At 56.2% G+C, this 27,090-nt stretch overlaps 1 protein-coding gene across 33 annotated transcripts in view; it reads left to right on the top strand.

The window, feature by feature from the left end:
• The window catches only part of MAST3 (microtubule associated serine/threonine kinase 3), a 65,240-nt gene extending 38,577 nt beyond the window's left edge, over window positions 1-26,663 (top strand). For 3 of the 33 annotated variants that reach the window (XM_073220089.1, XM_073220104.1, XM_073220105.1), the window contains 26 exons: window positions 7,526-7,614; window positions 7,694-7,766; window positions 7,948-7,968; window positions 8,594-8,708; window positions 9,102-9,262; window positions 9,407-9,482; window positions 9,775-9,984; window positions 10,071-10,172; window positions 10,429-10,561; window positions 11,713-11,771; window positions 12,141-12,226; window positions 12,904-13,112; window positions 13,525-13,663; window positions 16,041-16,173; window positions 16,393-16,558; window positions 17,041-17,142; window positions 17,786-17,908; window positions 18,684-18,793; window positions 19,707-19,843; window positions 20,365-20,600; window positions 21,075-21,281; window positions 21,574-21,800; window positions 22,223-22,345; window positions 23,006-23,142; window positions 23,244-23,425; window positions 24,322-26,663. In XM_073220089.1, coding sequence (XP_073076190.1) covers window positions 7,526-7,614; window positions 7,694-7,766; window positions 7,948-7,968; window positions 8,594-8,708; window positions 9,102-9,262; window positions 9,407-9,482; window positions 9,775-9,984; window positions 10,071-10,172; window positions 10,429-10,561; window positions 11,713-11,771; window positions 12,141-12,226; window positions 12,904-13,112; window positions 13,525-13,663; window positions 16,041-16,173; window positions 16,393-16,558; window positions 17,041-17,142; window positions 17,786-17,908; window positions 18,684-18,793; window positions 19,707-19,843; window positions 20,365-20,600; window positions 21,075-21,281; window positions 21,574-21,800; window positions 22,223-22,345; window positions 23,006-23,142; window positions 23,244-23,425; window positions 24,322-24,854 — 3,889 coding nt within the window. In that variant the 3' untranslated portion in view covers window positions 24,855-26,663. Of the gene's footprint in view, window positions 1-72; window positions 252-4,826; window positions 5,216-6,958; window positions 7,371-7,525; window positions 7,615-7,693; window positions 7,767-7,947; window positions 7,969-8,593; window positions 8,709-9,101; window positions 9,263-9,406; window positions 9,483-9,774; window positions 9,985-10,070; window positions 10,173-10,428; window positions 10,562-11,712; window positions 11,772-12,140; window positions 12,227-12,903; window positions 13,113-13,524; window positions 13,664-16,040; window positions 16,174-16,392; window positions 16,559-17,040; window positions 17,143-17,785; window positions 17,909-18,683; window positions 18,794-19,706; window positions 19,844-20,364; window positions 20,601-21,074; window positions 21,282-21,573; window positions 21,801-22,222; window positions 22,346-23,005; window positions 23,143-23,243; window positions 23,426-24,321 lie in introns of those variants that run through there. The other 30 variants (XM_073220090.1, XM_073220106.1, XM_073220092.1 and 27 more) reach the window with 29 other exon arrangements.
• Window positions 26,664-27,090: the final 427 nt, after the last annotated feature.

Genomic DNA, 27,090 nt, shown 5'->3' with positions numbered 1-27,090 from the left:
GTCTGGTCTTTGGATTGGACCATGCGCAGGGGCCACTGTCAGGTTCACCGTCCCCGGCCTCTTTCTTTTCAGTCTGTCTCCAAGCAGCCAGAGCCCGTCCTTGCTGAGCCCCAGCAGCCCCTGCAGCCCTTGCAGCCCCTCGCTGGGCCTGCATCCCTGGAGGTAAGTGACAGCCTGCAGGGGCGGGGCTTGGACATTGGCCTGCCACCCCAGACCCCTGGAAGCTGCGCAGACCCGGCTCTCTCCACAAGGTACTGTGGGCTAGTGATGTAACCACTCTGGGCCTCGGTTTACCTCTCCATAGAATGGTGCTGTGATCGCACTAGGGCTGTGATGGGGAAATTACATTTTTAGCCATAGTTAGCAGGTCCCCTGTTCGACAGGTTGCCAAGGCGAGGTCGGAACTTGAGCTGTTGCCCAAGGACATCCCTAAGACAGGTGTTGGGTTCCCAGCCTGCTCAGCACCCTCCCTGCTGAATCAGCCTGGCCTCCCAGGCTGTGACCTCAGGGACCCTCCCCACACCCAGGTCAGCTCTCCAGAAAGCTCCTCCCTGGGAATGCACACACACCACGGGCTGAGAGTCCACATCATAAGATCCCAACTCACTGAGCTCAACCCAGCAGACTGGCGCAGGAAGAAAGGAACCAGCCTGAGGGGGTGCCGATTCTATACCATGTGCCTTCTGTACACCGCCCCCCCCAACTTTTAGCAGCCCTGGGAGCAAGGCACCCTTTCTCGCCCCATTTCCCAGCTGTGGAAACTGAGGCTCAGAGAGGAGAGGCCAATTCTCCCAGTTTATTAGTATGTCTGGGGGCCAGGTATCAAGGCCAGCCCGGCTACCAGAGCCTTGAGGGCTTGAGCCACCCTTTGATGGGTGGTTCTCAGTGTCCTGCCCCCATACAACTGGGAAACCAGGGTTAATATGAGCTGCTCCTTGAACAGCTTGGTCAAAAGTTCAGGAAGGGATAGATGTATCAGTTGTTTACATCTTAGTATGAATGAGCTGCCCAGACTCTTCCCACAGTCCTTTAATGGGGAGAAAAGAGAACAATTTGAAGACCACACTGGGTGCTAGGCAACAGGGACAGAGCTTCATTAAATAGGCACCTACTGAGTACCAAGTGCTAAGAACACAGTTCTTCCCTCATGGGGCTCTCAGTGAGAGGTGGGCAACCATCAAGTGAATGGACTACCAAGATACATTCACAAGGGGACCTCTTGGGGTAGGTTGCTCTTGAGCCAAGGCCTGGGCGGGGCCAGGGGAAGAGAGGCTCCAGGCAGAGAACTGCACATGCACAGATCCTGAGGCAGGCCTGCGGTTTTTTTTTAAAGTCTCTTATGGCTCCCTTGGGGGAACAAAGGTCTGCTGGCACAGGGAACAGAATGGAGGTGGTGGGGACAAGGAGGTGGCTAGTGCAACACCCGGGTAGGTGATGGTGAGACCTGGACCAGGTCTGTCCAGTGGGAGGCAGGGACTGCTGTAGCCCTCCTTTAGTAGAGGAGGAAACTTGGGGCCTCAAGTTTGTTGTCCAGAGGCGCCCTGGGAGACAGCATCAGGCCGGATCCGACTCCGAGTGGTTGGGCTCAACCCCAGGATGAGGAGGGGACCTGTTGAGAGTCGCTTTGCCAGTTTTACTAGGAGGAAATGGATGCAGAGTTTGGGGCCCTAGCTGAGGCCCCTGGGTCCCCACACTCGCCACCAGGGGGCAGCAGAGCCACATCGCCTTGGGCCAGGCAAGGAAACGGGTCCCTGCCTCCCAGCTCCAAGCTCTGGGAAGAAGCCCACATTTGTCCCCTCAGCCTCCAACACGCTGTGGGTCTGGCTCCTGTAACCACCCCGTCTCCTCCTATCCATCTCCCCATCGCTTACCCGACTGTAGCCATATAGCTTCCTGGACTGACAGAACATAAACTGGTCCAGCCTCAGGACCTTTACACTTGCTGCCTCCTCTGCCCAGAGCTTCATTTCATCCTTTTTAAATTTGTTAAGTCCCTATCAAGCCCTTAGATAAGAAGCTTTCCTTGACCTCCCCTATTCAGGACCCCCCAGACCCATTATATCATTATACCTGTCCATTTCTCTCACTGGGACCCCATCATGGCATGATTTCCACATGTCTGTGTGATTATTGGGTTGTTTTGCTCACCCAGAGGTTTGGGAGCCCCTTGAGGACCATATCTGTCCTGGTCATCCTGTATCCTCAGGGCAAGGCCGGAATACAGCTGGTGCTCAGTTAATGCTTGTGGCATGGACAAATGGGAAGTAGGTGGGAGGGCTCTGCCTGTGCTAGTGGTGTTGGGGGTGTTGAAGAAGGTGAGATGGACCCTTGCAGACATGGGGGCCAACAATTTCTTTGGGGGCCTTGAATGCCAAGGACAGGAAGAATTTGGAATTTTCTCCTGAGGACACAAGAGCCACACAGGTTATGGGTTTGGGAGGAGTGTGGGCACACATGGGTAGGTGGGAAAGGATGGGGTGGTCAGACCAACAAGGGGTTGGAAGTATGGATCTGTACACCCACTTGAGGCTTTGCCAGTTAAGATCACTAGCATAAGCAGAGAGGCAAAGCCCGAGTCACAGACAGGGTTGGGATCCAAGCCCTGGGAGTGGGATTCACCCAGGAATTTTGCTGTAAAAGCATTGAGGAGCCACAGAAGGTGTGTGAGAAAGGCAAGGGTGTGATCTGGTGGGCAGTGGGCTGGCACTAGAGGTCAGTGGCTCAGCCAAGCTTTCTGGGAGTCCTTTGCCTTGGCCAGAGGCCCTCTGAATTGTTAGCTACAGCCCTGTTCTGCAGAGGAGGCAACAGGCCAGATGGGCGTAGGAGAAACAGCTGCTGGGGATGCCAGTGCGGTGGGCGTGATGGGGGCATGTAGGCGTTGCAGGGTGTGGCCACAGCTGGGGATGAGGGACAGCTCCTTTACTAACTGTGCAGAAATGTCCCTCCTACCACACATGTAGGGGGTGGTTCATGGGCACAGTATGTCAGCAAATGGTGACACGGGACCATGCCTCCTACCCCATTTGGGTCCCCAGACCTCTGGGACATTGCATTACCCCCACACAGTGGCTCTGTCCCCCTCATGTGTATTAGGCTGAATACCTGAGGGTCATAGGTGACCACTCCCATCCTTTTCTCCATATCTGGCCCCACAGCAAGGCTTGTCCTTTGGCCTTTAAACAAGTCGAGGATCTATACCCACTCTTCTCCACAGCTCTACCCTGGTCCAGGCCTCTGGCACCCTTCCAGACCCTGGCACAGCCCCCTCACTGGTCTCCTACCACCTCCACTCCTGCCCCTTGTTCCTGCTGTAAACCTGTACTCTGTGGAGCCCAAAAGGTTCAGCCCTGTTGGCATATTCCCCTCAGCCCTGTTTCAGGGCCTTTGTATAAGCTGTGCCCACTGCCTGGGATACTCTTTCTCCATGGCCGGTTCCCCTTCCTTCTCAGTGTGTTGACTGGCTGGACTATCACCTCCTCAGAGAGGCCTCCGAGCTAAAGTTGTCCTTGTCCTTTGCCAGTGTTACCCACTCTGTTCTTTCCTCAATGTAAGTGTTTGAAATTACCTTGTTCATGTCATTGTTTCCTGTTCACTCTCTGCCTCCCCCACCAGACTGGGGGCCCCTAAGGGCAGGAGTTATTTGTGACCTGGTTCCTACTATTTCCCCAGGAGTCAGCACAGAGTACTCAACAAATGTTTGTGGAGTGAATGATGGCCAGATAAGGGTGTTTGAACCTCGGGCCTGGGGTCCTGGAGGCCATTCTTGGGGAGACACAGTAGGTACCTGAGTGTGACTCCGCGCTGGAAAGGACAGGGTGGGAAGGCTGAGACTTGAGAAGCAAAACTGGTGGCAAGAGGAATGGGTAGAATGAGGGTTACATACCAGCAACAGGACCCCTCCATGTCTTAGACTCCTCAGATGTGGGGTCTGGGTTCCAGTATCAGGCATGGGCTGGTTCCTAAAGTAATATGTGGTCTGTGACCATCAGTCACCGTCCCTGACTTCCTGGAGCCATCAGGAGAGGAGATGGTTTTAATTCACTGCCCACTGCGTGAGACATTCCTCCCTCCGTGGTGAATGCCCACTGTACCCCAAGCACTTTCTGTCTCTAATTTTATTCCATTTACAGGAGGTGACACGTGTAGCCGCAGAAACAGGCCGGGAATTTAGCCTAATGCTAACATTCATAAAACGTTTACAGGACACTGTTGTAGGCACCACCTGACATCTAACTCTTGTAATCCTCGAGGTAGCCCAGTTTCCCTCCCATTCTGCACTTGAGAAGACAGGCTTGAGAAGTTAAATCGGGTGTCTGATTCCTGATGAGCCAGGCTCCTGGCCCACCACACAGGCAGAGCATGTTGGGTGTTCTGACTCGGTTGGCCCTCTGTGCCAGTTCAGTGCTGGGACCCCAAGGAGCCCAAGCCTGGGGTGGCAGAGCCAGACAGACACAAGAGAAGGGAAGGAGGGATCCCTCTGAGGGAGAGGACGGTGGATTTTGCTAGGTAGGAAACAGTCTAACAAGTGGAGCCAGTGTGGGCGCGGTAGCGTGAGCTAGGCCAGGCCTCTGGATGGGTCTTGAATGCCGCACGCAGACGCGATTAGCGCCGCGGGAGAGAGGGAAAGGGGGACGTGATCTGATTGACGTTTAGAGGGAAGGGAGCCAAGTTCACCTCCAGACATCCTGGTGCCGCCAACGCCCCGCCTCCGCCGCCCTCGACCGTGGTAACGCCCCGCCCCGCCGCCCGCGGCCCTGGTAACTGGCCGCCCACTCCGACAGGCGGATCCTCCTGCCGCGCTTCCGCGTCGCTCGCCCCGCCCCGCCAGGCCCCGCCAGGCCCCGCCCCCGCCGCGCGCCTGGGAGTGCGTGCTTCCTCCTCGCGCCCCCATCCCCAGCCCCGCGGCGCGCCCCCAGCCGCCCGCTCCGCCGAGCTCCCGGGGCTTCTCTGGCCGCGGAGGTTCGCGCCCCGCCGCCGCCGGCTGCGCCCCAGCGCCTCCCGGGCCGCGGGCGGCGGCGCGGCACAAAGAGAAGGAGCATGTCTGACCCCAGCTACTGGACGGCGGTGGCGGCGCCAGGCCACCGGAGCCGCCTGGCCAAGGGCGCGTTGCTGCAGCGCTCCAAGAGGTAGGCGGCACAGTGCTGGCAAAGGCGCGCCTGGAGGCCGAGCAGACACGAGTTGCTAGAAGCGTGTCCCAGCGGCGTGGAGAGGGCCAGTGAGTTCGGCGATAGGGGGAAGGGAGAGGACACTTTGGGATCGAAGTAGCTGCTGGTGTCCCAGATACCCTCTTTTCGCCCCTGGTTACCCGGACTAGTGGGTCTATACGCCACGGGTACAGCTAGGGTGGTGAAAGAGGCAGCAGAGAATTGGGACTTGAGTTAGGATTCGAACCCGGGGCGGACGTTGGGGGAGCTTCTTGGAAAAACTGAGGCTAGCCTGCCCCTGGGGCCCAGTCAGCAGAAACGTTGGCCCAGAAGCAAATAATTGCACGAGGCTGGCATGCAGGTGGGGGTGTCGGTAGCATAAACCACTGGGTTTAACCCTAAATAAAGCCTAGCTTCCCTTGGACTCTCAGTTTCCCTTTCTGAAAAACAGAGAAGCCAAGTGAGGACTGAGGGCTTTACTGTCTTGGGTTCAAATTTCAGCTCAGCCAATGACAGGCTGTGTGACTCTAGGCAGTCCCTTAATCTCTCTGTGCTTGGGTGTTTCATTGGTGCTGGGTCTGGGAATTCCCAGAGGGGAGCATAGGCAAAGGGCTGGATGGTGGGACCAGCTGCTGAAGGACCTCAAATGCTAATTCCAGGGCTTATACTCTTCTCCCAGATCTTGGGGAGTCACAGAGGGCTTATGGGTGCCTCAGGGATCAGGTACAGTCAGCTGGCCTCAGTCCCCCATGTGCTGCCACATTCTCATCCTCTGTTGTTCCACATGGGTGACTGTTGAACAGTTCAGCACCTTCTCAGGGTCCTGGGCCTCCTCCGGGGAGGGCTGAGCAAATAATGGTGCTCAATAAGTGCTCAGGAAGTAAACAGATGATGCCCAATTCCCAGTTGAGACCTCAATTTGGCTATGCTTTCAAAAAAGCCACGCCTGGGAGCAAGAGGGAAGCAGCCAAGTTTTTCCCAAATGCTGTTGGAGCTGACAAATGATATGGTTGGGAGCAGCCTGGAGTCGAGGATCCAGGTGACAGGCTGGGAGAGGATGTGGTACTGATGGGTGTGTGTGTTGGGGAGAGGGGTTGACAGGAAGTTTTGCAGGAACCTGTGGGTTTCACTTTTGCTTCTGTACCTCAGACTTGAGGACAGTACCTGTGGCTGTTGACATCTGTGGCCTCAGTTTCCTGGGCCAGGAAATGGGTGCAGCTGGTCTCTCCCATCTCTGGGCTTGTTGGGATTGACAAATGGTGGCTTAATTTGCTGGGGAGGCATTGCCTGCTCTCCGAATGTGTGTGCACCAGATTCTGTGAGCATTACGGGGAGACACAGTATTTGTACCTGCCACAGTTTACCCAGTGTCAGGCCCAAAGCTGACAACTGTGTATGGAATCCATGGAACCTTCCCAGCACCTTGCAAAGTATTCCGATGGGGAAACTGAGGCTTAGAGGGGCAGCTGCACATGGACCCATGGACAGGCTGGGCCCCTCCTCCCTGCCTGTCTTGTCGCCTCGGTCTCTCCCATGCCTTGGCCTGCACTGTGCTTTCCTCCTGAGACACCATTCCAGGGTTCCTTGAGGCCCTGAGGTTTCATCTCCTTCCCTGCATGGCTGAGCTGCGTTGGCGGCTCAGGGTATGTGGGCTGATGCACTTGTCAAGCTAGCAGAGCCGTTGCTGGGCGACTGCTCTTGTGGGGGTGCGGGGGATGGTGTCGCTCCCAATTTCTCTCTGCCAGGGTGGGGGCTGGGGCGAAGGTGCAGGTTAGGGAGGCTGCACAGGGCCGGGGGCAGCCTGGCTCATGGATCTGGCAGCCAGGAGGAAGCTGGGATGAAGGGAGGGAAATGCACAGGCACAAGTTTGGTAGAACAGGAAGGACAGAACCAAACTGTGCAAGATGCTGATTCTAGGGTTTTTAAGGGTCAATTGGCATTTTGGGGGCATCTTGGGGAGGGGGTTGCCAAGAGATTTCCTAATGGCCCTGGCAAAGGGTGCATGGAATGGAGTGGAGGCCTGCCTCAGCCCACCTATGGGCTCCGAGCTCCTGTGCCTTATCTGCCAGTGCCCCTGGCAGTAGTCATGGCATGGGCAGAGGCCTGGTGGTGGGACTGTGAACACAGAAGCCTGGGAAGGGGCTCCTGCCTACATGCAGTGTCCACCAGGAGGCTGGAAGTGCTTCATGCCACCACTGATGATACCAATAATCGTTTTAATAATAGGTAGTATTTGTCAAATAGGACTCCCCTCTAGGCTTCAAATGGGCTTAGGCCAGTCAAGGAGTGTGATGAGGGGTGGGGTAGGATGTTTGTACCCAGCCTCCCATTCTGCCCCAAAGTCAGCCACAGCGCCTGACCTCGTGCCCACCCCCTAACAGCTGCCGCAGCGGGAGCCGCAAAAGCCTGACGGTAGGAACGCCCTCACCGACCCTTTCCCGGCCGCTGTCACCACTGTCAGTCCCAACGGGTAAGTGTGGGAGAGAGCAGGTGGGTGCTGGGTCCTGTCTCCACCTCTGCTGACTCAGTTTGCCCTGTCTCCTCCTCAGCAGGCAACAGCCCCCTGGATAGCCCTCGGAACTTTTCGGCTACATCTGCTGTCAACTTCCCGTTTGCCCGGAGGTGAGTGGTCCTCAACTTTGGGGGATGGTGTCGGCATGACTGCCAAGGGCACTGGCAGGAGCATGCGTTTGGTGGCTGGCTGGGCCTGTCTCCTCATTTGCCTCTTCCCCTCCCTGGCCCCTACCCTGCGGCGGGCTCTCCCTCTGGCTTCTGCCCCTGGCAAACATACGGCGTTCTGCAGCCACATTCCCTGCATAGACAGGTAATTTCAAGGAGCTCCTTGGGGAAGAGGAGGGGATACTGCCCAGTCTAAGAGTCATTAATTCACTAAAAGTCATTAATTCACTCAACAAGATCTGATCTAAGAGTCATTAATTCACTAAAAGTCATTAATTCACTCAACAAGATCTGATCTAAGAGTCATTAATTCACTAAAAGTCATTAATTCACTCAACAAGATCTGATGGAGGCACTATGGTGCACCAGGCTCTTAAACATCTACTCATTCAATAACACTTATTGAGAGCCTGCTATGTGCCATGAGTGATGCTGGGGCCTGAGGAATGGGAGGCTGCGCTTTGAAGCTCAGGGATTCCTCAGTCTGGTGGGAGCAGCCGGCGTGTACCCCAGCAGCCTCAACTCCGAGGTCACAGCTTTGGTGGGGGATGCACCGGCAGTTGGGGTCAGGGAGGACTTGCGGAGGAGGCATCTGAAGAACAAGGAGAAAATGAGCAGTGGGTTTGCTCACCCTGCATCCCTGTTCTCGGCCTTCCAGAAGGTACTGCCTTCACCCGGGCCAGAACCTGCCAGCCACGGTGTCTGCCCAAAATCCACACGCACCACAGAGGCCATGCCTCTATTCCAACTTCCCCGGTTCTCCTCTCCAGGGCTGACGGCAGAAGATGGTCCCTTGCGTCTCTCCCATCTTCTGGCTATGGAACCAACACGCCCAGCTCCACCGTCTCGGTACCCACAGTCCCACCTTGGCAAGCAGACAGGCGGGTGCGAGGTGGGGTGGGACGGGTCTTTGGTTTTTATCAAGGTATTGGATAGTTGTTTGGTCATCACAAATCCTAGCTGCCCCTTCCATGCCCCATTCTGGGCAACATGGGGGTCCCTGAGAGGACCCAGCGTCAGCCCCAAGGAGTCCCCCATTTGGGGGACACAGACGTCCCCAGCCCAGTTGAGTCTTAGGGCTGCCTAAGGGAACAGGCAGGGAGGGCTTCCCGAAGGAGAGGGCATCAGAGCTGGGGTTTTAAGGGGTGCGAAAGAGCCAGGCAAGAGAGTGTTACCATCTGATGACCAGCACGCACGCTAGGCCTTGATGGGTAATGCTGGGGTCCTGGCTGTGGCGCTGACCGTGAACCTGTGGCTCTGATAACCCCCCCTTGCCAGTCGAACTCATCCTCGCGGGAGCACCTCCACCAGCTTCCTTTCCAGCCGACGCCAGACGAACTCCACTTCCTGTCCAAGCATTTCCGCAGCTCAGAGAGTGTGGCTGACGAGGAGGGCAGCCACCGTTCACCCCGCCTTCGCCCCCGCTCCCGCAGCCTCAGGTAGGACTTGATCCCTGGCCCCAGCCCCAGCTGCTCCCCGGGCTGGATTTGCCTCTGCATGGTGACCCCTCTGGCCCTGACCCTTAGCCCTCCCCTGGGCTGGGTCTTGAGTCCCATGTCACACGCCAACTGTCCCCCTTTCAGCCCGGGTCGCACAACAGGAAACTTCGACAACGAGATTATCATGATGAATCACGTGTACCGGGAGAGGTTCCCCAAGGTGGGCAGTCCGGGGCAGCTGGACTGGCCCTGACTCGTCTCCACATTGCCATCCATCCATGCACTGTGTCTTCTCGGCTGCATCCCTGCCCTGGACCCATGTCCTGACTTTCCCTGTCTGCCCTAAACCCCCTCCATCTAGGCATGTCGCTTTTTCCCATCCAGTTCCCCACCCCACACCCGTAGGTCACATTTCCTCCCCCCCCAACTATCTCTCCTGGCCCCAAATGTGCATGTCATTCCCCAGCCCCATCCAGTGACCAAGTCACCCCCATCTCATCCCCCCGCCCCAGGCCACAGCACAGATGGAGGGCCGTCTGCAGGAGTTCCTGTCTGCCTTTGCTCCTGGCGCCCGGCTGGCACTAGCCGATGGCGTCCTGGGCTTCATCCACCACCAGATTGTCGAGCTGGCCCGCGACTGCCTGGCCAAGTCTGGAGAGGCACTCGTCACTTCCCGCTATTTCCTGGAGATGCAGGAGAAGCTAGAGAGGCTGTTGCAAGACGTGCGTGGTGTTGGGGCATGGTGTCCCCAGGCCAGGCAGGGCAAGGCCCAAGGCCTATGGTGACACCGCTGCCCCCCTGCCCCCAGGCCCATGAGCGCTCGGACAGTGAGGAGGTCAGCTTCATTGTCCAGCTTGTCCGCAAGCTGCTGATCATCATCTCGAGGCCAGCGAGACTTCTTGAGTGCCTGGTGAGTCTCCACGTACAGCTGGGTGTTGGGTCCTGCCAGAGCTGAGCCTCGGTCCGCTACAGTCCTGAGATTCATGAGACAGTTCCCGTGGGGTGCTGCCAGGCTGGGATGGGCTTCCTTCCCCCAACTGGGGCCAGAAGCTGAGACCCAGGGCAAAAGTTGGAGCCATCTGTGAGGGTGCCGCAGACGGAGCAGCATGTGCAGAGGCATAGGGGGAGAACCAAGCCCCAGTTGACCAGCTCCTCTTTACCCGTAGGAGTTTGACCCTGAGGAGTTTTACCACCTGCTGGAGGCTGCTGAGGGCCAGGCCCGTGAGGGCCAGGGCATCAAGACGGACCTGCCACAGTATATCATCGGGCAGCTGGGCCTGGCTAAGGACCCCCTTGAGGGTGAGCTGGTGTGGGGACAGGACAGAAAGAGCAAACTGAGGAGAGCCCAGGGTCTAGTTGGGATTTGTACCCGTACCCATCTGACTCCGGAGCCCCCACATCGTCCTTCCTGTCTGGCCCTGCCCTCAGCCACCTGCTGGGCCCGCTACAGGAAAAGTGCCCAGGACTCTGGGGTCAGGTGGCTGCGAGGCAGATGCCCTGGTCTGCCAGGGCCTTGGAGCCTCAAGTGCCAAGTTGAGCTGGCCGGGGTGCCAGGAGGACATTATTAGAGTGTCATTCCTGTTGTCCCACACGTTTCCAAAGCACTTCTCCAGTCTCGTCTCACTGTGGCCCAGGAGGGGGACTTGGAGTCAGGGCAGCTCACCACCAGTCCAGTAAGAAAACCCCGAACATCAGAGATGGGGCAGCCAAGGTGCGGTGCTAGGGGAGCCTCGGACCTGGACCTGGCGTGGCCACAGGGTGGTTAAGAGGCTCTGGCAAGAGGCGATGCGAACGCAGCCGTCTTGCTGCCTGTCCTGTAAAGATAATGCAGGTGGCACCGTGGGTGGGCCCGGGTGTCAGAGGAAGCAGGAAGTGCCTGGACAGGTGGTGACTGAGACTGTGGGGGCGGGTTGTCTGCCCAGCACTCTGGGGGGGACCTGCTGAGAGTGGGCGGGATAGATTTGAACACAGGCCTCCCTCTCCCCTAAGACTCTGCCTTCGCATCCAGCCTTACTCTGTGGCCATGAGACACTTGTTTTCATTGCCACCAGCACGGCTCACGTTTACTGACTGCTTATTCCGGGCTGTCCCTCTGCCAAGCCCTGGGGCCAGAAAATAGCGGGCCATGCCCTGAGCTGAGAGGGATGTTAGGGGTCAAGACCCAGAGGGCTCATGTTCCCAGCCCAGAAGCTCGGAGGCAGGATGATGACTGACAGTCGGAGCCTGGGCTTCCCACCGGCCTTTCCTGGAAAGTTCCTCAGTCATTGCTTACTCTGGCCTCCTGGGTTTGGCCAAGACCTGGTTGCAGAAGGGGCTCAATGATGGTGAGCTGGTCAGGGGAGGCACCGGATCCCCAGCCCAGGATGAGCCCTGGAGGCCTTGGGAATCTCTGGGTGATGGAAGGACAGTGCATGGGGGCCCTGATTTGAGGTTCCTCCTTCAACTTGCAGAGGTGGTACCTCTGAGTCACCTTGATGATAGACAGCCCCCAGCACCTGCATCCCCAGAGGTAAGTCACAGAACTTTAGCACCCCCCTACTCCCACCTGTCCTGTCCTTTTCATAGTAGATCAGATGGCCATGGGAGGGGCTGAGGCTCCTGGGATGTTTAATAAAAGCCTGTGACTTTCAGGGAAAGGCAAGAATAAGTGAGACTGCCCACTGAGGAGGCTGGGCAGGGCAGGGCTGGAGTGGGCCTCGGAGGGGCAGCTGAAGGATGTGTAGGAGTTTCCTGGAAGAAGGATGCAGAAGCTGCATTTGAGAAGTTTGGAGGAAGGAGTAGCGTCCGGTGTCAGGACTGGTGGTTGGAACCTGAGAGCGGGAGAAACTAAGCCTGCTCCGTAGTGGGGCAGGAGCCTGACCCTTCTGTGCCTCCCCAGAGCCGTGCCTTGGTTGGCCCAGCACGGAGAAAGCCGTGTGAGAATGACTTTGAGACCATCAAACTCATCAGCAATGGGGCTTATGGGTGAGTCCTTGGGTGCCCCAAAGACCCATTCTGAGATGCGCATGGGGTTAGCTGACGGCCACCCAGTGACAGTCACATGCAGTGAGCATTTTTTAAGTATCATTTTGTGAGGTTTGCAGGGGCAGAGGTAGGAGGTAAGCGTCCCTCAAGACAGAAGACCCTCCAGAGGGAGACTGGAAATGGGTCATGTGCGTCGAGGCGATGTCGCTGGGTGGCACAGTGGGGCGTTTCTGGGTCCCAGAGCTCCGAAGGGCAGTAGCGGCTTGGGGTCTTTACAGCCCTAGAGCTTATCTCCGGCTGGGAGATGCGGGTGCAGTTTCACCAGGGGTGCAAAGCCAGCAGACTCCACGTGGCTAAACATCTGCTTATTTGGGCTCTATTTAAAGGCATCTGAGTTTGGTGCAGTGGGCTTTTGAGCTAAAGGGTCTACGGGCCTCAGTTGGCTATAAAGAAATAAGCAACCTTGAGACCATCTTTGGCTTATTTATGACACCAGGCAGGGCACCTTAAACCCATGGGGCAGCTGCTTTGGGAAAGGGGCCAGGTAAGGGGAAAGGGCATCCCAGGCAGCAAGCACACCCAGGCAAAGGCCCGGTGGGGCGCCTTGTGAGGCCAGGTCACGTCTCAGTGCCTGCTGGGGCCTCGCTGTCAGGCCTCAGCAAGCCTGGCCTCCCCAGGGCTGTGTACCTGGTGCGGCACCGGGACACCCGGCAGCGCTTCGCCATCAAGAAGATCAACAAGCAGAACCTAATCCTGCGCAACCAGATCCAGCAGGTGTTTGTAGAGCGCGACATCCTCACCTTCGCTGAGAACCCCTTCGTGGTCAGCATGTTCTGCTCCTTCGAGACCCGGCGTCACCTCTGCATGGTCATGGAGTACGTGGAAGGTGCAGTCACAGGGACTCCTGCCTCCAGCAGTGGGGAGCTCAGCCCGATCCAGGAGAAAGTCCCTCCTTTGAAGCTGGGGTCTGCTCTGTCCTCCATGAGGTCCCAGCCTGCCTTGGGCACCCTCCGTCTGTGATGGGGGTCCCCTTAGGGATCGGCACTGGGGGAGCCCAACAGGGAGTGTGAGAACTGGACCCCTACCTAGGGGGTAAGGGAGGGATGGACCTCCCAGGCAGTGGGTGCCAGTGGGCAGAGGCCTGGGGGCTGGAAGCCAGAGCAGGGAAGGGAGGGAGGTGTGCTCCCTCCCTAATTCAGAAGAGACTGGGGATGCTCTGCAGGAGGTGGGCAGGTGGCCTAGGCGAGGGCAGGAGAGTAGAGCCCAGAGCACCTGTGAGTGCGCCCGCCCCTCCTCAGGCGGCGACTGCGCCACGCTCCTGAAGAACATGGGCCCGCTGCCTGTGGACATGGCCCGCATGTATTTCGCGGAGACAGTGCTGGCGCTGGAATACCTGCACAACTATGGCATCGTGCACCGGGACCTCAAGCCAGACAAGTGAGTGGGTGGGCCTCTGCGCAGGGCCCAAGGCCCTGTGGGGAACGTGGCAGTGTTCAGCACCTGGTGTGTATAGGGGAGAGCTGATACTTATTAGGTACTTGCTGTTTGCAGAGGAAAGACTGCATTTATGGGGCACCAGCTATGCACAGGGAATAGAGACATGCACATTGCAAGACCTTATATGTGAAGAAAGGGGCTGTGCATGGTTTGAGCATCTGCTGTTAGTGCAAGCAAGAGACCCCTGGAATGCTTATTTTATTCTAGCACCTAGTAAGCATCTACTGCATGCTAGGTTCTCTGTGGGTGACTGGGAGACACAAGGAGTAATCCCTCATGCTTTGTAACCCCTACATAATTTTTAAGGCACTCTACCCTGCATTGAGCACCTGCTGTGTACTGTCAAGTGCCCTCTGGGTGCAGGGTGAGTATGTTTCTCAGACACTTGAGGTGGGGAGGTGCAAACATAGGCATTAAGAGCCTGCTTGTTTTCAGGGCATCTTGTGGTTTGTGAGTGGCATAGGAAACAAATCGAATGTGTATTTTGTATACTTGGGCCTTTGCATTCAACGATGTAAGGATGCTCTGTGCCCGTGAGGCCTCTGGAGTCAGGTAGGGTCTTCTGAGTGTCTCAGGTCAAACCCCCAGGCAGGACCTGCTCCTGTCAAGCTCAGGACCTTCCTCTGCAAAAGGAGGAGGTGCCCAGCCCCCAGCCCCTACAGGAGGGATAAATGCACACAGTAGGTGCTTGAGAAAAATATTTTGTCCTTTTCACTTTGGAAAATTTGGAGCACATGCAAAAAAGTCAAGTGAAGGTGTGTTAGTGTGCTAGGGCTGCTGTAACAAAGTACTACAGGCTGGCCTGCTTAAACAACAGAGATTTATTCTCACAGTTGTTGGGGGTGAAAGTTCAAGGTGTCAGAGGGTCCTCCTCTCTGAAGGCAAGAGGGGAAGGACCCCTCTAGGCCTCTCTCCCAGCTTCCAGTTCCTTGGCTTGTGTCAGCGTCTCTGATCTTCACCTGGCATTCTCCCTGGGGCATGGCTGTGCCCAAAGTTCCCCTTTTTAAGAGGACATCAGTCATACTGGGTTGCGGCCACCCTACTCCAGGAAGCCCCCGTTTTAACTAGTCATGTCTGCAACAACTGACTCTCCAAATGAGGCTGCGCCCGTGCTCAGTGGGGCTTCAGACTTCAACGTGTGAGTGTCTGGGGACAAAATTTAACCCCTTAACAGAAAGGTGCAGTGGCCCCACCCGCTCCACACACTCCCATCCTTGGCTTCCGCAGCTGCCAGCACTCGGCCAATCCTGTTTCTTCCCTACTACCCACCACCACCACCCCAACCGTGGTTTCCCTTAACCCCCACTGGATAATTTGAAGCAAATTCCAGGCATTAAATCATTTCATTTGTGAGAAGGAAAGAAGTTTTAAATAGATATAGTCAGTGTTCAAGAAAAGAACGTGTTGTAGATAGCGGTGTCTCCTTAGGAGCTGCAGAAATGTTTGAGCAGGTGGATGGCCCCAGGCCTGCCACAAGGCCTTGGTTCTGGAAGCTCTTGCCTGCACCTGATAGCCCCACTGAAGTGTTTCCACAGCTGGTGTACACAGCAGTTGCTCGAGAAATGTCCTCATTTTTAAAAACAGCAGAGGCACACAGAACTGTTTCTTTGTAGAGGCAAGGTACACAGTAGGTGACAAATAAATGGCTCACTAAACAACTTGAATATATGCAGTGAGTTCTCCAGAAATTTAATTTTAAGCAGCAGATGTATCAGGATTTACACAAAAATGTGACTTTATAAAGATGTGCATATGATTCTGTTCTATAACAAAACACATATATTTAAGCCCACAGGAAAACTTGAACAGCAGTGTATACCGTAGGTTTGCAGGTTTTAAAAAAATGGGTGCACTCATGAGGTATATTTCTATATACAGCAGGTGCTCAAGATATGTTCATTTTTTAATGGATGTAAATAATAGGTGTTTGTTAAGTGTTTGTTAAAATAATGGACACACATGCAAAAATGGACCATAGATTCACCCAATAGGTAGTCAGATATTTTTAATGCACAGGGAGAACATGCTGTGATTCTCAGGAAATTTATATTTGAATAGTAGGGTATACAATAGGTGCTCAGTAGCAACTCAGGATGCGCCCAGATGTAGGTACCCCGAGATGTTTGCCACACTATAATACTGTCCAAGACCTGTTCTCGCAATAGTGTGGCCAGGAATGGCAAGTACTTTCTGACCTCCTTGGAGGAGGTGGGCTGCCCCAGCTGGACCTTGGCCCAGCTAGGTTGGAGCCAAATTCTGGGGCGGCAGGAGTGACCAGGTACCCCCAGCCTTGAGTACACCACTTTCCCGCCCACAGCCTGCTGATCACCTCGCTTGGCCACATCAAGCTGACCGACTTCGGCCTATCCAAGATTGGGCTCATGAGCATGGCCACCAACCTCTATGAGGGCCACATTGAGAAGGACACCCGGGAGTTCGTGGACAAGCAGGTGGGTGGGCAGGCGGTAGCCCTGGATGTGGCACTACCTCCCTTTGTTTGAAGACCAACTTCCCAGACACGGGGAGACTGTCCAGCATAAAGGAGAAAATAAAGTGCCCCGTAATTCTCCCCACCCCTTATTCCCAGCCTGGCCCTAGCCTCCCCACTTCTCCTGTGGTCTCTCCCGGGCTGCAGGCTGTGCTCAGTTTCCCTGTTCTGCCTGGCCTAGGTGTGCGGGACGCCCGAGTACATTGCACCCGAGGTGATCTTCCGTCAAGGCTATGGGAAGCCGGTGGACTGGTGGGCCATGGGTGTCGTCCTCTATGAATTCCTGGTGGGCTGCGTGCCTTTCTTCGGAGACACCCCTGAGGAGCTCTTTGGCCAGGTGGTCAGTGGTGCGTTCCCCTACCCATGGCCTCAGGTTCGAGCCTCAGCCCCACTAGGGCTCTGGGCAGCCCCAGGTGTGGATTGGACACCTACCGTGCACCTGGCACAGCCAAAGCAAGGGAGACAGACCGTAAAGTAGATAAAAAATCAAACTATGGGAAATCAGAGGCAAACAATACAAAGGAGAAGCAGCAAGAAGAAGGGAAGGGAACAGGGTACCGGATGTCAGGAGGGCTGTATTAAATAGGGGTCATGGAGGCCTCACTGAGATGACAGTGAGCAGAGACCTGAAGGAAGAAGAGGGGGCCACAAAGAGAAAAGGGGAAGGTGCTCTGGGCAGAGGGCACAGCCGGAGCAACGGCTGTGAGGTGGGAACCAAGCCTAGTGTGTTAAAGAAAGATGGTCGCTTGGAGCCCACTGAGTGAGGGAAGGCAGTGGGAGGTGCGAGGAAGGGCTTTCCCCACCCGCTCACTCGCTCCCCTCGTTTTAGATGAGATCATGTGGCCAGAGGGGGACGAGGCCCTTCCATCTGATGCCCAGGACCTTATCACCAGGCTGCTCCGACAGAGTCCGCTGGACCGTCTGGGCACTGGTATGTAGGTGTGAGTGGGGATGGAAGTTGGAGTGAACAAGAGCTCTACTTGAGAGGCTTCATGGGACTTGGAGCTGGGGTTTTGAAGGGTGTGTAGGAGTTCACCAGGAACTAGAGTAAGACCTGGGAGGAATAGCAGCTAGCTGAGTCTGGTGAGGATAAGGGGCACTGAGGCTGAGGATGTGAGCCTATAAGGTCACCGTGGTCTGTGCTGTAGTCTTCACAGCCCAGTGGATCCCAATGTCCTGGTTTCCCCATCTACCTGACTAATGGTTAAGGGACTGTTTGTCACTCATGCAGCCACCCACTACATGGCCACTCTAGGTCATATTCATGGAGAGGACCTGGGGGGCAAGGTTGGGGAACATGATACCTTCACACAACCAGCTTTGTGTGAAAAAGGCCTGGGGAGGAAGACCTCCTAAGGCTCTAGGGTTTCTCCGGGTGTTGGGATCTCAGAATCCAGCAGCAGGAGGAGCAGGGTGGCTTCTATCCTCAGCTCCATCCCTCTCCAGGCTCTTAAATGGCGGCTGGTTTCTCCTCCCAACTTGCTGGTTCTGTGTTAGCTAAGTTTTGGTTCACAGTTGGCTCGGAGACAGTGTGGGGTGGGAGACCTGCAAGGCTCAGCCAGGCATGTCTGCAGGTGGCACCCACGAGGTAAAGCAGCACCCATTCTTCTGGACACTGGACTGGGCAGGGCTTCTGCGACACAAGGCTGAGTTTGTGCCACAGCTCGAAGCTGAGGATGACACCAGCTACTTCGACAGTAAGTGGGGGCCCAGAGGGTGGGCTCTGCTGTCCCACAGTCCTCTGGGGTGGGGAGGGGGTATCTGCTGGCTGCCCCCCTGGCTGGGATTTCTTGTGCATTTGGGTTCAAGAGGCCACGGCAACCTTTCAGGTTGCAGGAGGGGAAACAAAGGTTCAGAGTGTGGCTGACTTATGTGGGAACCCCAACAGGCCCATCCTGAGTGTCCAGTCCTGACCAGACATGGAGCCCTGTCTGTCACACGGAGAGGGACGTCTCTCTCAGCCTTTGTGGAGGGAGCCCCTCCAACACTTGTGGGCGGGCTCAGACAAGTCTCCCTCTCCCCACTTGGGCGCCAGCCAAATGCAGAATAAACACCCTTGGTTTCCAGCACCTCCTCCAGAACTGTCTGTGTGATCTGGGGCTTGTCAGAGTCCTCTGTGAGTGTGTTTCCTCTTCTGTAAGACAGGGAGCATGCTTTACTTTTAAGATGCACAATATTACCTGTTTCTACCTATTTCTGGGTGACCCATCTCAAGGGTAAGAATACTGAGGCTCAGACACAAGAATTCCCACCCACGGTCCCACAGCTTTTAGGGACACAGCTGGGATTTATTCCCAGATACTCTGCCACCTCAGCCTCCCGTGGTCCCTCGATACACTAGGCACGGTTCTGCCTCAATGCCTTTGTCCTGACTGTGTCTCCCTGCCCAGGAAGCCCTCCGCACATCACCCCACAGCCCTTGTGGCTACCTCCGAGCATCCTGCAGGCTCTACATGTCTTTCCCTCCCACAGCACGCTCCGAACGTTACCGCCACCTGGGCTCTGAGGATGACGAGCCCCGTGATGAGGAGTCGTCCACAGAGATCCCCCAGTTCTCCTCCTGCTCCCACCGGTTCAGCAAGGTGGGCCCATGACCCTAGGTGGAGCTGGTGCTCAGAAAACACTACAAGATGTTTGTTTGGGGGGGTGGGAGGTTTGTTGTTTTTTTGGGGAGGGGTTTTTTTTGTGTGTGTGGTAAAATACATACCATTTTAGCCATTTTAACCTATACAATTCAGTAGCATTTGGTACATTCACAATGATATGCAACCACCACTTCTTTGTAGTTCCAGAACATTCCCATCAGCCTAAAAGGAGACCTCATCCCCATGAGCTGCCACTCCCCTTCCCCGTCCCCTAACCCCTGGCAGCCACGGATCTGCTTTCTGTCGCTATGGATTCGCCTCTTCTGGACGTTTCATGTACATGGAATCACATACTATGTGGCCACTTGCATCTGGCTTCTCACTTGGTGCAATGTTTCTGAGGTTCATCCGCACTGTAGCATGTCAGGGCTTCATTCCTCTCCGCAGCTGAGTCCTGTCTCACTGTTCCACTGTATAGATGGGACACATCCTGTCTGCACTGTTCCTTTTTATTACTTCATCAGCTGCTAAACTTGGGTTGTTTCCACTTTGGGGTAATTGTGGGTAGAGCTGCTCTGCTGGGTGTCATCTCAAAACCTCACAAACTTAATTAAGTGCCATCCTTTGTTTATAATTGGATGACAAAACTTACTGTACTGCTTGTGGGCCTGGGCCCCAGGCAGGACATCTGATCAGCAGCAGAAACCCTGGCTGTGGCCCCTTTGAACCTGTTTCATCATCTGTACAGTAGGCAAAAGACTGCTCTCTTTGGGGATGTGGTAAGGATATAAGGAAGTGACTCACAAGGAAGCCACAGGCATGTAGGAAGCGCTCGGCCAAGCTGGCCCTTCCCCATGGGTGTGGCTGCCTGCCTCTGTTGTTTTCACTGTTATTTTTTATTATTTCCCAGGTCTATAGCAGCTCCGAGTTTCTGGCCGCCCAACCTACACCAACCTTCACTGAACGGAGCTTCAGTGAGGACCGAGATGAAGGTTGGGAACGCAGCAGCGAAGGAGAGCATGGCCACTGGCTGAACACTGAGGTCCGGTAGGTGGGCTGGGGAATATAGACAGATCCAGCTTCCAGCCCTGCTGGGAGATAGAACCACAGAATCTAACATTGGAAGGAGCTTCCCAGTGGCCCAGTAGAAAAGGGTCAAGCATATTGGCCAGCCTCGCAGACTCCAACCAACCTGGCCTTTGTTATCACTCCCTTCGACTTTGCTTTCCTAACCACAGCACACATAAAGCAGATGTGCACTGTGACACTGCTAGGTTTTTGCTTGTACTGTTCCCTCTGCAACCCTGTACAAATGAACTTCTATTTATCCTTCAAAGTCCAATCTCAACAGAATAATCAATGTCTGCTGGAGGGTGGGTGTTTGAAGCTGTGTCTTAAAAAATAAATAGGAGCTCTCTGAGCAGACAGAGAAGACAGTAGGCAGAGGGAACTCACCTTGTGTTTACAAATTGCCTTTGACAGAGAGTTAAGATGTGGCCACTAGGGGCGACTGGGTGTCCTGGGTGAGGGCACCCAGCAAGCTTGACTTGGGCTCTTCCCCGCTGCAGGCTGAGGTCCTGGACGTCCTCTGGTTCCTCCTGCCACTCTTCCTCTTCCCAGCCTGAGCAGGGCCCCAGCCCATCTCTCCTGAACTTGGACACAATGCCCAAGTTTGCCTTCTCATCAGAGGATGAGGGAGCCAGCCCAGTCCCTGTGATCCCCAAGAGGCCCATCTTCATTCTGGGGGAGCCTGACCCTCCCCCATCAACCACCCCAGTGATGTCCAAGCCCTCAAGCCTTTCTGGTAGGTGGGGTCCAGGATAGAAAGTTTTCCAAAGGAGGGACTATTTGAGATGGGTTTTGAAGGATGAGTAGGAGTTCTCCAGCAAGAACTTTCATTTGCCTAACAAAGGCTTTGAGATAGGAGAAGCCAGGGCTCCAGAGAGGCCTTAGGCCTCAGCTTAGCCCTCGGGAAGCCCCCAGTCTGTGGGTGATTGGGTCAGGACAGGATTGGAGAAAGGGATGGAGCTTGGGGACTCTAAGAAGGGGAGTTAGTGTCTGACTGGGACAGGGAGAAGGCTTTTTAGAGGAGGGGACTTGAAGAGTGGAGTTTTCTAGGGAGAACAGTGCAAGAAAAGGGAACTGCCTGAACAAAGATGAGGAGGCTGGACCTTGTACATGCCATCCCGGGAGGAAGGGGCTTTGCCTCTTGAGGGGAGAGGGGCCAAATGGTGAGCTGTGGGGCCAGGTTGACCCCCAGGCCCTGGTGACCCCCTAGCTGACACAGCTGCCCTCAGCCATGCGCGCCTACGAAGCAACAGCACCGGTGCTCGACACTCCACACCACGGGCCCTGGATGCTGGTCAGGGCCGCCGCCTTGGGGGTCCAAGAGAATCAGCCCCTGAGAAAGGCAGGGCCAGCCCCAGTGGGGGCCGTGTGCCCAAGTCGGCCTCAGTGTCTGCCCTGTCACTCATCATCACAGCAGGTAATGCCCATGGCCCAGCCTTGTCTTCGCTTATCTGCTGCTTTGGCCAGGGTGTCGGGAGCTGGAGGGAAGCTGGAGGGGATCCCTAGGGGTTTTGTTGTGGCTGAGCCCCAGGAGAGGGGAACAAGCTGGAGGCCTGGCATTCCTGGCAGAAGCCACTGCATGTGCAAAGGCCTGGCGGGGGGACTGTGCTTGAGACACTGAAACAGTAGCAAGCAGCCAGAGTGGTCAGTGTGCTGGGAGGAGGGGACTCCACAAAGGAGTGCCCCCCACCCTGCTCCTCATCCCACAGATGATGGCAGCGGTGGCCCCCTCATGAGTCCCCTGTCCCCACGCTCGCTGTCCTCAAACCCGTCGTCCCGTGACTCCTCTCCAAGCCGAGATCCATCCCCCGTGTGTGGCAGCCTGCGGCCCCCCATTGTCATCCACAGCTCAGGCAAGAAGTATGGCTTCAGCCTGCGGGCAATCCGCGTCTACATGGGTGACAGTGATGTCTACACGGTGCACCATGTCGTCTGGGTGAGTTGGCCTTGGGGTTGGGGGAAACAGCCAGACCTGGTTGGAGTCCAACTCTGTCCTGGCAGGAGCTGCATTTTCTAGTCTTAAAAAGTGAGCTCTGCACTCATGGCCTATGAGGTGGGGAGGCCTGGGGTGGGGATGGGTTGGGGCTGGGCCCAAGGACAGGGATGGGGAGAGGGACAGACACCCCAGGGGAGCATGAGGCTGCAGCCCTGTGCCAGCGGGAGCACAGCAGGTGTGCTGTCCTCCCTCCTGCCAGCCCAAGACCTGTCCCATCCCCTCTGTTCACTCTTTGAATAACCCTGCCAGTCAGGGAAACTGAGGCAGCAGCTTGCTGGAGTCTCACAGCTGACCCCAGCTGGGCTCCCTGGCTGTGGGGCCCAGCCACTGACCCTGCCACCCACCCCGACCTGCACCCCCAGAGTGTGGAGGAGGGAAGCCCCGCCCAGGAGGCAGGCCTGCGAGCCGGAGACCTCGTCACCCACATCAATGGGGAGTCGGTCCTGGGGCTGGTGCACATGGATGTCATTGAGCTGCTGCTGAAGGTACAGCCCCACTGCCCCCAGAGCTCAGCTGACCCTGGGGTACCCAGATCTCCCCACCCCCTGTCCATCCTCAGGGCCCCCAGATCTCCCCGCTGCCCTCTGGGCTGCTCCTGTGACCCCCACTTCTCCCTGGCCTCAGTTCCCCACTCTACATGGGTTTCCTCCTCCAACCACCCCACCCCACCCTCGCTCTCAGCCCCAGGCCTTGCGTGCCCCTCCCCCCTGCCCAGGCTATGCTTGCTCTGTAGCCTCCTAACATCACCCCCCAGGTCCCCTCCTCCAGGAAGCTCACCCTGCCTCCTGAGCACTCCCACCGCCAGCCCTCCCTCTGGCCCACCCTGACCTTGTGGGGCTGGAGTTACCTGTGCCATCTTTGCCTTCCTCAGACCAGGCACCCTCGGGGTCTGAGGCCTCTGGGTGGGGAGATGAGCAACAGCTGGAGACAGCCCCCTGGGTGGGTAGCTCCTGGGACCACTGGGTGGGTCGCTGGGTGGCTCACTGGATGATGGACAGACTGGATGTGAATCTCTGGCCCACTGAGTAAGAAGCTGAGGGGTTCGGATCTGGGGCTCTGATGGATGTACAGGTGGGTGGGTGTGTGAGTGGCTCAGATGGGAGGGACAAGGACTCAGGCGACCCCTCACCATCCCCCCTGCACAGTGCGGCAACAAGATCTCCCTGCGGACTACAGCCCTGGAGAACACATCCATCAAGGTAGGCCCCGCCAGGAAGAACGTGGCCAAGGGTCGCATGGCACGCAGGAGCAAGAGGAGCCGCCGGCGGGAGACCCAGGACCGGTGAGCAGCGGCAGGCCTCCAGGGAGCACGGGTGGGGGCCTGGGGCATGCTCCGGCTGCTGTGGGCAGGGCTTCCGAAACATCAGAGTCTCTCACCCCCAGACGGAAGTCACTGTTCAAGAAGATCTCCAAACAGTCGTCTGTGCTGCACACCAGCCGAAGTTTCTCATCCGGCCTCCACCACTCCCTGTCATCCAGTGAGAGCCTCCCGGGCTCTCCCACCCACAGCCTCTCCCCCAGCCCCACCACGCCATGCCGCAGCCCAGCTCCCGATGCCCAAGCAGGTGGGCACACCCCGCGGGCCACCCCAGGAGAAAGGGCCACTCAGGGCTGTGGTGGCCGGTCCAGGGAGGGAGCAAGCAGGGGGTGGAGGATAGAATGATGTAATATAGGAAGCCAGGTGCCCACAGGGTCATTCCAGCTCCCTGCAGTCTATAAGGCAAGTGGGGAGTTGGGAGTGGGCAGAGGGAACATGACAAAGGGGGCTGGACAGGAGGGGTATGAAAGCTGGGGGGAGGCTGGGGAAGGGGGAAATTGCAGGAGTGGATCAGGCCAAGCAGCTGGAGTTAAACTGGCAGCAATAGGGAGCCATGGAGGATGTGTGAACCGGAGAGGGCATGGTTTAAGTGTTAGAAAGAGCATTCTGGGACAGGAAAGGATGGTGACATGGCCCAACCCTGAGTGCCCCCATCTGTGAGAGAGCTAGACACAGACACCCCCAGCTCCACTGGGTTAGCATCAGGCTGCAGCGTGGGGCAGGCTGGGGCAACCCACAGGGGAGGCAAGGAAGGCCTTCTGGAGGAGGCCCACAGGCCCCCCACTCCTCCAGGAAGCCTTCTCTGCCCCCTGGGCACCCCCCAACTCCTGGACCTGCATCTGGCCTACCCTAACCTTGTGGGGCTGACGTTAACTGTGCCATCTTGTATATTTGATGCAAGGAGTGGTGAGTCATTAGATGAGAAGTGGGTGGATAGAAGCTAGGGCTTAGATGGGTAAGTAGGAGTTCACCAGACCTGGGCCAAGAGAACAGCTCTGCAAACGACAGGAAGCAGGAAAGCCAGGCATGGTAGGTGACTACAGGGAAGAATGAGGGCTTTGGCGATGCACTCAGTCCCAGGGTCCCACCTCAAAGCTGAGGAAATTGAGGCTGGTGGCCCTGATCCTTCTCTGTCACCCACAGACACCACATCCCCACCCAGTGCATCCCCGAGCTCCAGCAGCCCTGCTTCTCCAGCTGCCACCAGCCACACCCGCCCCAGCTCCCTTCATGGTCTGGCCACTAAGCTCGGGCCACCCCGCCCCAAGGCTGGCCGTCGCAAGTCCACCAGCAGTATTCCGCCCTCACCACTGGCCTGCCCGCCTGTGCCTGCGCCCCCACCCCGCTCACCCTCACCCCTGCCCGGACACCCACCTGTGCCCACCCGTTCCCCACGGTTGCGCCGGGGACAGTCAGCTGACAAGCTGGGTGCAGGTGAGCGACTAGATGGAGAGTTGGGGCGTCGCGGCCGTGGGCTGGACTCGGAGCTCGTGGTCATGAGGCGGCTGCACCTGTCTGAGCGTCGAGACTCCTTCAAAAAACAGGAGGCTGTGCAGGAGGTGAGCTTTGATGAACCTTCTGAGGAGGCTGCCAGGCCACCCACCTCAGCGCCGCAGATTGCTGTGGAGGGTTCTGAGGCCGTGCCAGGGGCCTGCGAACCTTCTGGGAAGGACTAATCCCTCCTACCTGGCCTCTCCCTGGCCTGGAAGTTGGGCGTCATTTTTTGTGCAATGTTTTTTCCATAAAGTGACACCTGGATGGAGACTGAGCCATGAGCCCATGACATCTGGAGGGCAAGAAGCCATTTTGGTCCTTGCTGGAAGGTGGAAACTGCAGCTCCCTCGGGTTCTGGTGTTGATTAGGAACTGTACGGGCAGGAATGGGGGATGAGAGTGGCATTGTAAATAGCAGCAAATCCCTGCAACTAATTTATTACTTTTTATAAGCGATAGCCAGACTGAGCCACCATAGTGAAGGTGGCTACCTGGGTCCTGCCCCACACACCTGGGACTCCATTTGCAGGACCCTGTCCCCTGGGCTTAGAAGGAAGTACTTTGTACAAGTCATACGTGTTTGTATTTTCTAGTTTTCCTGTACTTTTTTAAGTTTTTCTTTGTTACTTGACCCCATCCCTGACCTAAGTCTCACGGACTTGAAGGAGCACAGGCAAGCTCACCTGTCCAGGCCCAGTTTAGATATGACTTGGAGAGTCTATAAACAGTTCCCTTTCACCACAAAACAAAGTAACTCTGATGATGGGCCGGATTCTGAGGGCTATGTTCCATCATCATAGCCTCTATCCCTAAGCCAGCCTTGCTAGAGTCTGCCTCTAGTCCTCCAGGCTGAAGCCTGGAGGAGTAGGTATGGGAACTGGGGTTTTGATGGATGAGCAGGAGTTCACCAGATCTAGGCAAAGGGGTCACTTGCCCCATAGGCAACACTGATGCCCTGGGAAGAAGGCACAGCCTCCAAGGGCACACTACCAGGGTGGGAGCAGAATGTCTACTCCAGGCAAGATTTCACGTTTGATTCCCAACAGGGTAAGCCCATAACTGATATATCTGAAACACCCCCTGAGTGTCCCCTTGATAAATTAAAACTTACTGGGAATGAAATTCAAATGAGAAAACCCAACTGTGGGACAGTGAGGCCTGAGTTTGAATCTTGGCATTGTGTGGTTCTTGGAAAAAGGCTTCCCCATTCTGTGCCTCAGATTCCTTGTTTACAAAACTAATACCAGTGACTATTAAGAACCTACTCTGTGCTAAATGCTTTTTTACTTGTGGCTTCTCCCTCAGCCAGCCTTGAGAAGGCTGGAAGTGATGTCATCCCCATTTTATAGAAAAGTAACTGAGGCCTGGCAAGGGGCAGAGACCTATCCCTGGATCACCTGGCAAGAGTTAATGCAGCCAGGCTCTGCCGTTCAATGGAGAGTTTAATGACTGATACAGTGGACTCCAGCCCCAGCTTTTCCCTGGCTGCTATATGACCCACTGATTAAAGAACCTCCATTTTGCATTTGGAGGTGGCTGGCAACATTGCTGTGCCCACATGATGAAGGCACTTTCCAAGCACTGCAGCCCACTCTGCATCCCTCCCAGAGACCCCCGCCCAGCACTGCCTGGTGTTGGAGCTAGACCAAGGCTGTGCATGACTTGCTCCCTTCCATCCTGGAGCTGACAGTGAATAAAAGTGCACGTTTACAAAGAGGTCCAATGTCTGAATTTGTGAGAGGCAAAGAAAGGAGTAAGGAAAGAGTGCACAGGAGGGGTGAAAACTGACCCTGGCTCAAAGTCACCTGAAGTGGGTTTTGAAGGCTGCATAGGAGTTCACCAATGAGCTTCTCCCTAATGCCTTCCTTCTCTGAGCCTGGCCTCCTGCTGCCCTCTCCCTTGTGAGTACCCGTCGTGGTTTCTGCCCTTAAAAGCTTCATCCGGACACCCTTCTGTGGCCCTGAGCTGTGCTAATAAAATACATAAACCATCTTTGTGTCCTTCATATGCCAGTCTTAGCTCGGGCTATACCCTAAACTCTAATAAGCCCAATCTGAGCACGTTTGGGTTAATTCCCGTCTCTCCATGGGAAGAGAAACCTTTGCCCGCCCACCCGTTCCCGAGCACCTTCGGTTATTTCCGGAAACAATCGCCCGCCTCCGGACTCGGGCCTTCAGGGCTGGAGTTCAGCTGTTTCCGGACGCTCTGGGCTGCCATGGAAACGCTTGCAACCCCGGCTTATTCGATTGTTTTCTGAAAAGCTCCTCTCTCTGGGGCAAACGCCCTCCCCACTTCACCTGCTCCTGTTCGGTGAGCTTGGGCCCGCCTTACGCGTCCTCTAGAGCTGTCCGTCCGTCGGCAAACTTTCGGAAGCCGGTGGTCTGTCTCTGGGTCTAAACGTCCAGGGCCTCCACTTGGG

The sequence above is a fragment of the Manis javanica genome, chromosome 13 (genome assembly GCF_040802235.1).
Source record: "Manis javanica isolate MJ-LG chromosome 13, MJ_LKY, whole genome shotgun sequence".
NCBI lineage: Eukaryota > Metazoa > Chordata > Mammalia > Pholidota > Manidae > Manis > Manis javanica.
Note: the sequence above shows the minus strand (reverse complement) of the source record. Positions and strands in the feature narration are given on the sequence as shown.